The sequence below is a fragment of the Halichoerus grypus genome, chromosome 7 (assembly GCF_964656455.1).
Source record: "Halichoerus grypus chromosome 7, mHalGry1.hap1.1, whole genome shotgun sequence".
Lineage (NCBI taxonomy): Eukaryota > Metazoa > Chordata > Mammalia > Carnivora > Phocidae > Halichoerus > Halichoerus grypus.
In genome coordinates, this window is record NC_135718.1 from 52,399,607 (window position 1) to 52,412,223 (window position 12,617).

Below are 12,617 nucleotides of genomic sequence, written 5' to 3' on the forward strand. Positions count from 1 at the left end.
TGTAATGATGGTGGGAAAAATTACTTTTCAAAGGTGTTCAGTAAACTAAACAGTCAATCTGTACTATAAAAATAAAACATTCTTTAAAAATCCCACAAAAACCTGAACCAGGAAGCTATATAATAAAATACTTCATGTTATTTGATACAGAAGCTCATAATTTTATGATGTTATCTATAAGGAAAAAGTGATACGATAAATGAAGAATCTACTCAAAGAAATTGACTGATGCTTATTAAGCTCTGTGGCCCTTCTGTTTTCAGGAGGAGCTGCTATAGCTTCTGGGAGATCTTTTGCTCCCCACCCCTAAAAACTCTCTAGCCACCCTTTCCTCCTTTCTTACAGTCTTTGAAAGAGGCATGCAATGTGTTGTTCGTGTCCAGTTTCCTCAATGTATTCTTGATGCTAACACTCTCATTTTCTCCTAATACTGTACTCTCTTAATTTTGTCTTTTTCTTTGATTTACATTTTTAACCTTTCCTTCACAATCAGGTCTTTCCCCATTCTTTCCCCCTTCTTATTAAACAACAGTGGTAACAACCAAATGAGTTGCCTGTATTCCCTGTCTCCTCTTCCTTATCGCTGTTTTTTTTTTTTTAACCATAAAGGTGATATATGTTCATTATAGAAAATTTGGAAGATAAAAATGTAAAGAAAACATAAAAGTATCCATAATCTAACCACTCAGTAATAACCACTGTTAACATTTGAATGCATTTTCCTCCAGTCTTTTTCATACAAATATGAAAGCAATTTTAATGTATAAAACTGTAAATAATATATTTACTGCTTTTTAATCTTTTTTCTACTTAAACAGTATAGCATTGATATCTTCTTGCATCATCAAATAGTCTAAAACATGATTTCTGATGACTTCATTGTGTTCCCTGGTTTGGATGTGTAAGTGAAATGACCATGTAATACTTCATACTAACCAGGACACTTCAGAGAATGGAAAGGGTGCTATTAATAATTACACTGGGACACAGGGACTGTCCCAGGCCAACTGGGACATATGATCATTTATACATAAGCCATGTGCTCCCCTGTTCCACCTTCCCAGAAAGAATATAAAACATTTATAGCTGTTAGAAAACTGACAGCACTGTCAAAAGTACAAGAAACTAGCTATACAGACTGTTCAACAGAAGTCATGCTTCTGTTTGTTTTGAATAGCATAAACAATATTTTCATTGAGATAGAAACTAAAACAAAACAAAACAAAAACCTTGAGTTAAGCTCGACCACTAAGATGTCCAAGTAATCCCTGCTCCCCATCGATATTTTAGTCATACTATACCTATGTGTGGATATTCATAATTTATTTGACCAATCACTCTTATTGGGCGTGTTGTTAGTTTCTACAGTTATACTACCATAGATGAAGCTGAGATAAACATTCTTGGACATAAATCTCTGTGCTTAATTATTTTTATTTCCTTAGGATACATCCTTAAAGAATGTAGAAAAATTTAAAAGTCTTTAAATTATAGTGTCAATTTGCCTTCTAGAAAGGCTGTATACTGATTTATACTCTGCCAGGAGGTATGAGAGCACATTTCACTGTTACCTCATCAACAGTGGGCATTATCATTTGCCAACTTGATAGATATCTTAATTTGTATTTTCATCACTAATGAGGTTGAAATATGTGATACACATATCTCTTGTGAATTATCCGCTCATACCCCAGGTCCCATTTACCTTTCACTTCATTGCTATCAGGCTTACTACTTTACCACTTTACCCTTACCACCTTACTGACATTTCTGACAGAAGTTCCCTTAACATCCTAATCGCTAAATGCCATAGACACTTAGATGAATTTCTGGCACTTAACCTTGTTAGCTACTTTCTTCCTGAAGCCCTCTGCTCCCTTGACTTCCACAATACTTCATTCATGTCCTTCCAGTTCTATGCCTTCTTCTCTGGTACCTCTTTATCAGCCGTTTTTGCTGGCTCCTACCCTTTTACCTACCATAATTGTTGGGTCCTCCCAGGTCAGCCCTCTTCTACTGTCACTGTATTTATTCACTCTAAGAAAAAAATACACCTACCCCAGTGGCCTAAACTACCACTTGTGCCCTAATGAATTCTAAACCTTTAATGCATAACACTTTTCAAGTTCTGACCCTTATATCAAACAGTGTAATGGACAGCTCCATTTTCGTGGTTCCCTAGATACCTTAAAATGTGCATAACTGAAATATAACCTAACTTAAGCCTGAAGGATTCTCACATTCCTTAAGCCTACACCTTCTCCTGTATTCCGTGTCTTGGTGAATGGGACTGTAATAAACCTTATCAACCAAGACAGAAACTTGAAAAGTATCCTAGTCTACTTCTCCTGTTACTTTTAATTAGGCATCAAATATCCTATTGATTTTGTCTCCTAAATGTCTCTTGAGTCTATAGTCTCCTCTCCATCCCTATTTTTATAGCTCCAATTCAAGCCTCATCCTTTCTCTATCTGCTAGCATGATCTCCTGTCCTACCTTAATCTAACATCTCCCACATTGTTATCAAAGTGGTCTTTAAAATATGCAAATACTGTGTTACTCCCCTACTTAAACTCTTCAGTGGCTACCCCTTGTTTCAGAATAAAATTCACATTCCTTTGAATGAATGTATATGACCTGATGCCTAACTCTTTAGTTTTGTCACTTACTTTATTTTCCCTAATCTCTCTCTTTTCTCCAGCCCACATGCATACTGAAGAGTTTCCTGACCACATCACACTCTTATGCCTCCATGCCTTCGTATATGATATTCCTTTTACCAGGAATGCCTTTCTTCACCTTGTATAGCTAATATACTCCTATTTATCCTTCAGGACTCACTTTAGTAGTATTTCCTCTCGGATGCTATCCTTTAATTCCAGGGTACAATTATTCCCATTTTCCTATGTCCCTCCACTAGATCTATATATGCTTTTATTATAGAAATGTTTATTGTGTAGTGGAACTATTTATGTGTTTGTGTTTTCTTTCTCTTTTTCTTTTTTTTTTTTTTTACATATCTGTCAGTGAACTCTTTGAGAGGTTGTATTTTATCTTTTTATTCACAGTATGGAATAAATCCTTAGCAAGTAAAACTGATTGAATACTGATTGAATGATATTGGTTGAATAATATTGGTTGAATAATGAATCAATACATTGATTGAATATTGAATCAATATCTTAGAGACATTTAAAACATGGACCAAAGTATGGGCATTGCTGAAAGGCCACTCTTCATATTGTTTCAGGCCTAGAAACCCATAATTTTCTTTTCAAAACAGAAAAAATGGAGAGCTACTATACTGGTGAGAGGAGTGCCTTATTTCTTCCTTAGGTGATCTTTTGGAAGATTTTACAAAGCAAACGCACTTTTAGGAAGTAGCAATGATATCCATGTGTCCAGAGCTCGGGGAGCATTCTAGAGCCTGAATATTGTATTGATTGCTCAAGATCGTGCTATTAATAACTAATATTAGTATTTTGACAGGCTAATAGGACTTTAACCTTAGGAAAGGGATGCACAGGGGTGCCTGGGTGGCTCAGATGGTTAAGCGTCTGCCTTTGGCTCAGGTCATGATCCCAGGGTCCTGGGTTCGAGCCCCTGGGTTCGAGCTTCTTCCTCTCCCTCTACTGTTCCTTCTACTGTGCTCTCCCGCTCTCTCTGTCAAACAAACAAATAAATAAATAAATATAAATAAATAAATAAATAAATAAATAAATAAATAAATAGAAAGAAAGGGATGCACAAGAAAGGGATGTTATTTGGACATAATGTTTTCAGCTAAACTGACAACAAATATATCTGACAGCCTACTGTGTATGGGGAAATCACTGAACGATGCACGCACAGTAGTGAATACTTCTGGTTTTCCAATCCTGGCACCTGAAGCTCCATGGTTCATGGATGCCCTAATGGAACTGCTGTAGAGAGAAGGAGGAAGAGAGGGGTGTAAGTTGAGAGCCTAGCAGGCAGGACTCCAGATTTCTCTACTTGGCTTTTTAATCCGAGCAGTTCTTCTTTTAACAGGTTCATATATTGGGCTACCACATAAAATTTTGTTTGAAGAAAAAGTTCTGAGCTAAAAATTTAAAAAGTTGAAAAATGTTTGTATAGGTCACATTACCAATGTTATTTGGACATAATGTTTTCAGCTAAACTGACTCCAGCTGGCTTAAGGGAAAACTGCTCTGACTTAACTCACACTTTTCTCTTTCTGTCAAGCTGGAGGAGCTCACAGAGGCTGAGGATGCTCTCTCTGAAGCCAATGCATTGAACAACTACAATGCTGAAGTATGGGCATATCTGGCTCTGGTCAGCCTGAAAGTGAGTGTTTATTAACCTTACACAGTGCCCTTTTAGGGCAAAGATGTGAGGAAGTAAGTGAGGCAAGAGATAGGTAGATGGCGATTAACGCATGATAGTTGAGGTTTAATGAGCTTCAGATTTGGTCATTATACTGATGAGGAAGGAGAGGCCCAGTCTGAGAAGCTGCTACTTGGAATGTGCTCAAAAATCAGACACTCGTGTGTTTGTCTGGAAAGGAGATTCTAGGGATGCCTGCATGGCTCAGTTGGTTAAGCATCTGCCTTTGGTTCAGGTCATGATCCCAGGGTCCTGGGATCGAGTCCCACATAGGGCTCCTTGCTCAGCAGGGAGCCTGCTTCTCCCTCTGCCTGCCGCTCCCCCCGCTTGTGCTCTCTGTCAAATAAATAAATAAAAATCTTAAAAAAAAAACTTAAAAAAAAGAAGGTATGGAGTCCTCTCTTTTGGTAGAAATGTTTGTGGCAACGTACTTTCCCACTATAACGTTTATAATATGTCATTATCACCAGGTGCTGCTCTTTTTTTCAGGCTGGACGGCAACTGGAAGCGGAGCAGGCCTATAAGTACACAATGAAGGTACGATGCAGAGGCCTCTTCTGTTTGTACTGTACTGAGGTTGGGAAACTGGGAAGAAGACGCTGGCTGAATTCAGGACTTTACAGCATTCCATCATTTCATGATGTGAATATTTTTCTAAAGGCTTTTCTTATCATCTTTGCCATTATCATAGGGCTGCTGGGTTTGGAATAACCCACATATTACTATGGGGGATTTTTTTCTACCTCTTTTTTTTTTTTAAGATTTTATTTATTTGAGAGAGAGAGAGAGAGCACAAGCTGGGGGTGGAGGGCAGAGGGAGGTGGAGAAGCAGGCTCCCTGCTGAGCAGGAAGCCCCATGTAGGGCTCAATCCCAGGACCCCGGGATCATGACTGGAGCCAAAGGCAGACACCCAACCAACCAAGCCACCCAGGCGCACCACCCCCCCTTTTTTAAGATTTTATTTATTTATTTGAGAGAGAAAGCAGAGGTAGAGAGAGAACACGAGTGTGTGTTGGGGGGGGGGGGGGAGGTTTCTACCTCTTTAGAGATTTTGGTTTAATGGAAAGACAGATGGCCAGGGAGTCAGTAGACCTGAATTATGGTCCTAGTTTTGCCACTAACTCTACTGTGTTAACTTCTTTGAGCCTCATTTTCCTCACTTGTAGACTGAAGGTATAGGTCAACAAACTTTGTGTAAAGGGCAAAATAATATTTTAGGCTTTGTGGGTCAAACTGTCTCTATTGTGTCTATTACCCTCTGCCCTTGTAGTGCAAAAGGAGCCATAGACAATACATAAACAAATGAGCATGGTTGTGTTTCAAATAAAACTTTACTTAACAAAACAGCAAGCTAGATTTGGCTCATGAACAGTAATCTGCCAACCCCCGGTCTATTCTACTATGAATTACAGTTCATAATTTGTGGCTTAAACAAATTAGTTTTATTTTTCTCATCTAATGAAAAGCCCAAGGCTGGTACCAGAGCTCCACCATGTCACCAGAGACCCAAACTCTATCTTTCTGTTCCACCAATCATAGCATGCAGTTCCCATCCTTCATAGTTGTAAGACAGGCATGGTAGCTCAAACCACCATATACATGTTTCAGGCACAATAAAGAACAAAAGGGAGCAAAGAACAAAGAGGACATGCTAGCTATTTCACCTCCCTTTAAGAAGCAATGACTTTATAGGGATAAAAGATATAGCATAGGGAATATGGCCAATGGTATTGTAATAGTGTTGTGTAGTGACAGATGGTAGCTGTACTTGTGAGCACAGCGTAATGTACAGACTTAAGATCACTACGTTGTACACCTGAAACATGGTGTGTCTACTCATGAAAAATAAAGATGTTTAATTCACATGTACATAGTATTTGATGATAAAGAAAATCATTTCCAGAGGAAGGTTTACATTTCATTGGCCACAATTGGTCATAAGACTACTCCTAGCTCTAAGGGAAGAAGGAAATGGAGTTTTTTAGCTGGCTGCATTCCTGCCCTGAAAAGAAATGAAGATTTTGTTACAAAGAAAGGAGAGTGGGTATTCAGTAGGCAACTAGCTATCTCTACTACACATCTAGAGGCTAAAAATAAATTCAGATCTAATATCTTTGTTTTGTGTGTCTTTGAGTCCTGTGACTTGACAAACTGGAATACTGTAGTCAAGACAGACCGGGTGATAATGTGAATTCTTTTAAAAATACTTTATTAAAGTTATTGAACAAAAAAATACACAAATTGTAAATGTTCATACTACTTGAAATTTCATAAAGTGAACATGTCCATGTAATCAGCACGACGTTCTGAGGTCTTTTAACGGAGTTACCATGAAATAGGGAATGAATAGGGAATATAAGAAGAGCCCAATTCCAAGCCAAGGAACTATATTCTTTAACTGTGTCCCAGTAAATGAGGGGTCTCCACACAGGTATATCAGGTATGATATGTATGTGCCCCTTCCTTCTTCTTATGCAGCTGAAACTAAAAGATAAGGCTCTGCTTGCAGAGATCCACATGGTACAGGAGACAGTCGGCTTTGGAAATCCATCTTTCTGACATCCTTCCAGCTGAAGAATATTCTGTGTGGGACTCTGAGCTCCTTTCCTTCCCAGAGAGATTAAGCCCTGGACATTTCACCATATGAGGCCTGGGGATGGAAAATACCATAAACAGAAACCCATTCATTTATTTCCATTGGCTATTTTACTGGATAGCTGTTACTGGATATTTTACAGGTTGACAGTAAACTGAATGACAATAAAAAATGAAAAAGATTCAAAATTCATCAGTGTGGTTCTGGAATTAATTAAGGTCTACTGAGGTATATGTAAGAATATAATTATTTATTTACATAATTAAAGTAAAGTGGGTTCATTATTATGGTTTCTGGTAAAAACTTATCAAGTCATTCCTGGAAGTCAACTGCTAAGGTCTCTGGCTAGGTTCACTTCCCGGAACTTGAGAATTAAGGCATCAATTTCTAAGGTGGGCCTAAAGGAAGACTGCTATGCTGGGTCACTGTATTAGGACAAACATATTAGTTGTGGCCAGACCCTCTGGATCCAGTGGTGAACAGAGCTGAACAGAGAAGTCTTTGCTGAAGGTGGAGGTACTGACTACCTCTAACCACGGGTATCTTCATGGATCTAAATCACAAGGGCTCCAAGAAGAGTCCATTACTTATAATAGATGCAAAACTCCTCTCAACTGAGGCCAGTATTCTAGGGCTAAAGATGACAAAGGAACCATACTTCACTCCTGTCCTCCTGGATCACTGCATAGCAAAACTAGGAATAAAGACTCCTTAATTTTTTAAAGAGGGTGCAGAGAATAGGAGGGAGGTGGGAGAACAAGAGGGAATGTGGAGGCATATTAATGAACAAGAAGAATAAAATAAAACCTACGTTCATTTACAGTCCGTGTATAGTCTTGGTTCTAACGCTACTTCCTTTATGAAGTCTTCCTGAGGCACCAAGCAAGTATCAGGTTCACCTTGTCCTCTGCTCCCCCAGGACTGTGTAGTGACCACCTTTACTGACTCCGGTGTAAACTCAGCGTCTCCCCACTTGACTGTGCGCTTCCTAGGGGCAGCACAGCTCCCTTTCAGCTAGTTTTCAGCACTGCGCTTCGGCTCTAACAGGTGCAGGATGGATTTGTGCAACACTTAAGCACTTCTGGCCGCTCCCTGGGATTCTCCCACTATTCCTCACTTCATCAGGAACCCACAGTCCAGCGCAGGCGGAGAACACCCACACAGTCCGGATCGCACCACGACCCCAGCTACACGCAAACTGCAGCGCGCCTTTTTTGCGGCAGTTTAAAGCACGTTAGGGTTCACGGCGTTGCATTATGGGAAGTGTAGGTGCGGGAAAGCGGAAGGGCCGGGGCGAGCGGAGTCTTCGCTTCCTGCACGGGGCGCTAGGGCTTGGGTGGAGGCGTGGTGAGGCCAGGGGTGTCGCAGGGGACTTCTCCGCGTTCTTCCTCCGCCCGCCCTCCCCGCCGCCCTCCCCGCCGAGGCCGTAGAGCTGATCGGTGGCGGGCGGCAGCGCACTGCGAGGCGCGGCAAGTGGCGCACAGGCCTCGGCGCAGGCCGGCTGCACCATGGTCCAGCTCAGTGAGTGCCCTTCCGGGCGGTCGCGGGAGCCGGGGGCAGGGGGCGGGGCGTGTGGGACCCGATGAAGCAGCTCTCCTAGGCGAGCTGGAGGCAGCCCGAACCTGAAACAACCACACTGCCTTACGTTTGTCCCTCTCCTCAGGTTTTTCTCACTTAATCCTTCCTCAATTTATGAGACAAATGGCATTCGGTTTATAGACTAGGCAGCTGAGGCTCGGTCGTGGTCACAGAGGTATTAAATGGCAGGCTGGTGTTGAGCGGATTGAGGAAGTAGTCATTTCTGGCTGAAGTGAATGAGAGGAGTTTCACGAAGAATATACTATCTAAACCGGGTTGACAGTGATTGATTGGATGTAAGGATGTTTCAGTTGAGGAAGGGGCTTGTTTTATGTACCTCATTTTGCCCATTTTATGTACTCGGTTCTTGTGTGTTAACTTATTTCTCTACAGCTACTGTCCTGTGCAAAGCCTACCGCGGAGGCCATTTAACCATCCGCCTTGCCCTGAGTGGCTGTACCAACCGGCCTTTCTACCGCATTGTGGCTGCTCACAACAAGTGTCCCAGGGATGGCCGTTTCGTGGAGCAGCTGGGCTCCTATGATCCACTGCCCAACAGTCACGGAGAGAAAATCGTTGCTCTCAACCTAGACCGGATCCGGCATTGGATCGGCTGTGGGGCCCACCTCTCTAAGCCTGTGGAGAAGCTTCTGGGTAACTCAGCTCTAGCCTTACTTCATTGAGGGGATTTTAAGGTGAATTCAGTTTCAGGATGATAAGAGTTAAGAATGATTTTCATTACCTTAGGCTGCTCAGGGCTAGAGTGAAAGCTGAAGTTGTGATCTAATTGTCATTTTGACTGGAGACCCCTTTTGTGGACTCTTTTATGAGACTTTATGGGTGAATGGGATTTTGTACTGAAAATAGGAATAGTGTGTCTTGAATGGCTATCTGTCCATTTATCTTTTTTCTTTTTTTTTTTTTTTTAAGATTTTATTTATTTATTTGACAGAGACAGAGCGAGAGAGGGAACACAAGCAGGGGGAGTGGGAGAGGGAGAAGCAGGCTTCCCCCTGAGCAGGGAGCCCGATGTGGGGCTCGATCCCAGGACCCTGGGATCATGACCTGAGCTGAAGGCAGATGCTTAACGACTGAGCCACCCAGGCGCCCCTATCTTTTTTTCAAATAAGGACATTAGCTTTAGGAAGTAACATCCATTATCTCCTTGTAGTAAATGAAGGGGAGGGAGTTAGGGGAAGAGATACGACAGTTTGGTGAGAGAGGAGCATGTTTTAAATCCATGCTTTAAGTCAGGTCTCTGTTAGACCTCAGCTCTGTGAGGCTAAGTTCCCAGGGAAACATTGGCTTATACCATGTTATAATGAATGAAATCCTGTTGTTTTTAGGTCTTTCTGGCTTTTTCCCTCTGCATCCCATGATGATCACAAATGCTGAGAGGCTGCGAAGGAAACGGGCACGCGAAGTCCTCTTAGCATCTCAGAAAACAGATACAGAGGCTACAGAAACAAAAATGAGCTGACTTCAGTGAGCAGAGCATTGGGGAAAAGGTCAACACTTAAAACACTTGTTCAGAGCTCTTAGTTTTATTAGATTTGGAGGTTAATAAATGGAGTTTCCTGAGTCACCCATGCTCTTCTGGCCTGTCCTGAGCTGGACTCAGGGAGAAATTTGTTCTTTCTGACGTAGAGCTGGGTCTAGGTACTGATTAGCTTTTTTAGCCTTCATCTGGAAAAGATAGTAGCTCTGGGGTGTGTTGGATTTTGGGTTGGGCCCTGGATCTCTCAGACAACTTTACAGTCTGCTGCCTTCCAATACTTCCCTGTTTGAAAGCCCCCAGCAAGTCTATCCATGGTCCATCTGTGAAGTTCCTTCCTTAATCATCCCACTAGCTCAAGAACACAGTTACTTTGCTTGCTTGCTTATGTATGTATGTATGTATGTCATTGTAGAGTTACTTTCTCTTGTTTGACCCATAATATCAAATTTACAAAGGTAGATTTTTTTAATGAACTTGTAGGCTATAATAGCATACTTTTTAAGAATGAGAAACTGGAAGAAAGGTAATACTGAAGAGTACGTTCATACATTCTTGACCCTTTACAAGTAAGGCTATTCGTGAGGATTATTAGGTGTCATGAAAGTGGGTAAAACTCCATTTTATTGATGGGAGGCTGAGGTTCAGATGTGGAAACTTGCCCAATACCATCTGTTTTCATTTGGGCAGAGCTAAGATTCACACCCCAATATGCATACCTGGAGAGCCCTTTCCATTGTCTGCGGCAGGGTAGGTGTGAGATGAGCAAAGATGAGCTTTTCAGAAGTCCACTTAAAAAGCCAGTGATAGAAATGAGGTTTAGGTGTCATGAGTTTGGTAATATAAATGACTGGCTGTGCCCCAAGCCCAAAATGTCATATCTGCCTCACCAGAACTGCAGGACAATAACAATCATGATCAGAGGATTTTAGTGCACACTCTGGGTAATACAATTTCAAATCTGGCATAAGACTAGGATATAGAGTTTATAGAGGGACACTAAAGCCCTATCAGTGTACCAACTTATTTTGTTTTCTGGGTTTTATATATTGAGAACAACCCTCATTATGGGGTCAAGTCTCTCCCAAGGTTGTCACTGGTTGGCCTCCCTTGCTTTGAGGGGATTTTGAAGGCAGGGCAGGCTGAGAAGAACTGACTACCTGGATTAGATTGTGGATCTGATCATGGATCTGGGAAAGAAAAATGCTATGAAAACCATGGGAACTCTGGAAGTTAAAGATGATAATATACTCTGGAGAGTTTAAGGTCTTTGGATAAGCTTTAATTGGTAGAGCAAAGAAGAATGATTATGAAAAGTATTGACCATTAAAGGGAACTGCTGGGAAATGGGTTAAGGTAAGGTATTATTTTGAGCTATTGAGTTTCTGCCAACTCAAGTATTCACTTTGTTCCCTGGTCTATCCTTACTCTGTGATCTGTATACACATGCTTCCTGTGTGAGTGCATCCTGTTCCTGATAATCCAGTTTTCTCTAGCTCTAGCCTTGCTCTAGATTTCCTGACACAGTTTCTCACCATCTCTTAGTTGATAGCATTAGTTTATGTTGCTATCACCTCAAATCCAACATGCTCAAACCTAGCTCTTCATTAAAAAAAAAAAAAAAAAGCCTTTGCTTCAGCAGCTTTATTTTTACTCAGATGAGGGTTTGGGTCATGTCATCTTAACCAAAGTGAAAGGTGATTAAGAACTGGAAGATGATTGGGAATGATTCTGTAATAAATGTTACAGTTTTTAAAAGATCAGTATTTTGCGCCTTTGTTTACGCTTTTTTCTTGCAGGAATTAGGAAAGTACTTACCTAGGAGTCCCAACCTGTAGGTTGCAAAATTATCGGATCTTAAGAGTTTTGTGTACTCTTGTCAGGATCATTGAAAAAGAACAAATCTATTTAACGATGTTGAACCATGTGAAATCGCCAAATGCCGATGTTATGCTGTTTTTTACTTTTAAAAAAAGGCAAAACAGCAATGTATAGCCTCGACGTAATATGGACGTGTCATATATTGAATGAACTTATGCACTGGGAAACTGGTGAGAAGTGCCAGATTTCTTGAGTAAGGGGAGGAGGGCGTCGTGGCACCGGATCCCCCGCTAACCACACAAAAGGAAGTTCCCGCGGTTGCTCGGGTCTCCGCTGAAGTTCTGGCCACGCCCTCGTTTTTGCAGCCGCCGTAAAGTGCGACGTCGTGGCCACGCCTATTCGGCGCTTCTTGTGACGCAGTCGCCCAGGGTATTTTTGCGCGGGAAAAGGGGGCAGTCTGGAGCTCTAGCCGGTGTCGCCGGGACGGGCCGTTTCTGCGGAGGTTGCCCCTCGCTCCCTATCCCTGCTGGCGATGGGGTTGCTGGAGCTGTGCGAGGAAGTGTTCGGTACCGCTGACCTTTACCGAGTGTTGGGCGTGCGGCGCGAGGCCTCGGACGGCGAGGTCCGACGCGGCTACCACAAGGTGTCTCTGCGGGTGCACCCGGACCGGGTCGGCGACGACGACAAAGAGGACGCCACCCGCCGCTTCCAGGTACGCGAGCCCCAGCTCCACTGGCCGCCTGGGTTTCTCTCGATCATCT

General features: G+C 42.0%; 3 protein-coding genes and 1 long non-coding RNA gene across 13 annotated transcripts in view; 3 read left to right on the forward strand and 1 right to left on the reverse strand.

Annotated features, from left to right (window-relative positions):
- CFAP70 (cilia and flagella associated protein 70) overlaps nt 1–7,154 on the forward strand; it is a 110,541-nt gene extending 103,387 nt beyond the window's left edge. For 8 of the 9 annotated variants that reach the window (XM_036114138.2, XM_036114139.2, XM_078077580.1 and 5 more), the window contains 3 exons: nt 4,225–4,326; nt 4,855–4,902; nt 6,845–7,154. In XM_036114138.2, coding sequence (XP_035970031.1) covers nt 4,225–4,326; nt 4,855–4,902; nt 6,845–6,925 — 231 coding nt within the window. In that variant the 3' untranslated portion in view covers nt 6,926–7,154. The remainder of the gene's footprint in view (nt 1–4,224; nt 4,327–4,854; nt 4,903–6,844) is intronic. The other variant, XM_078077578.1, reaches the window with a different exon arrangement.
- On the reverse strand, nt 6,555–8,220 carry LOC118549643 (uncharacterized). Its single transcript, XR_004924161.2, has 2 exons — nt 7,774–8,220; nt 6,555–7,016 (listed from the first exon to the last, which is right to left on the reverse strand). It is a non-coding gene; the product is annotated as an uncharacterized LOC118549643 (long non-coding RNA).
- Nucleotides 8,221–8,318: 98 nt separating this feature from the next.
- Nucleotides 8,319–11,793, forward strand: MRPS16 (mitochondrial ribosomal protein S16). The gene is made up of 3 exons (XM_036114172.2): nt 8,319–8,483; nt 8,934–9,194; nt 9,887–11,793. The coding sequence occupies exons 1-3, from the start codon at nt 8,471–8,473 to the stop codon at nt 10,018–10,020; spliced, it is 408 nt and encodes a 135-aa protein (XP_035970065.1). The 5' UTR covers nt 8,319–8,470; the 3' UTR covers nt 10,021–11,793.
- A 145-nt stretch (nt 11,794–11,938) lies between these two features.
- The window catches only part of DNAJC9 (DnaJ heat shock protein family (Hsp40) member C9), a 41,647-nt gene continuing 40,968 nt past the window's right edge, over nt 11,939–12,617 (forward strand). For both annotated transcript variants that reach the window (XM_078077604.1, XM_036114169.2), the window contains exon 1: nt 11,939–12,568. In XM_078077604.1, coding sequence (XP_077933730.1) covers nt 12,389–12,568 — 180 coding nt within the window. In that variant the 5' untranslated portion in view covers nt 11,939–12,388. The remainder of the gene's footprint in view (nt 12,569–12,617) is intronic.

Coding starts and splice junctions, on each gene's coding strand:
- MRPS16 (XM_036114172.2), top strand. Junction 9,195..9,886: donor GCCTGTGGAGAAGCTTCTGG/GTAACTCAGCTC, acceptor TGTTGTTTTTAG/GTCTTTCTGGCTTTTTCCCT.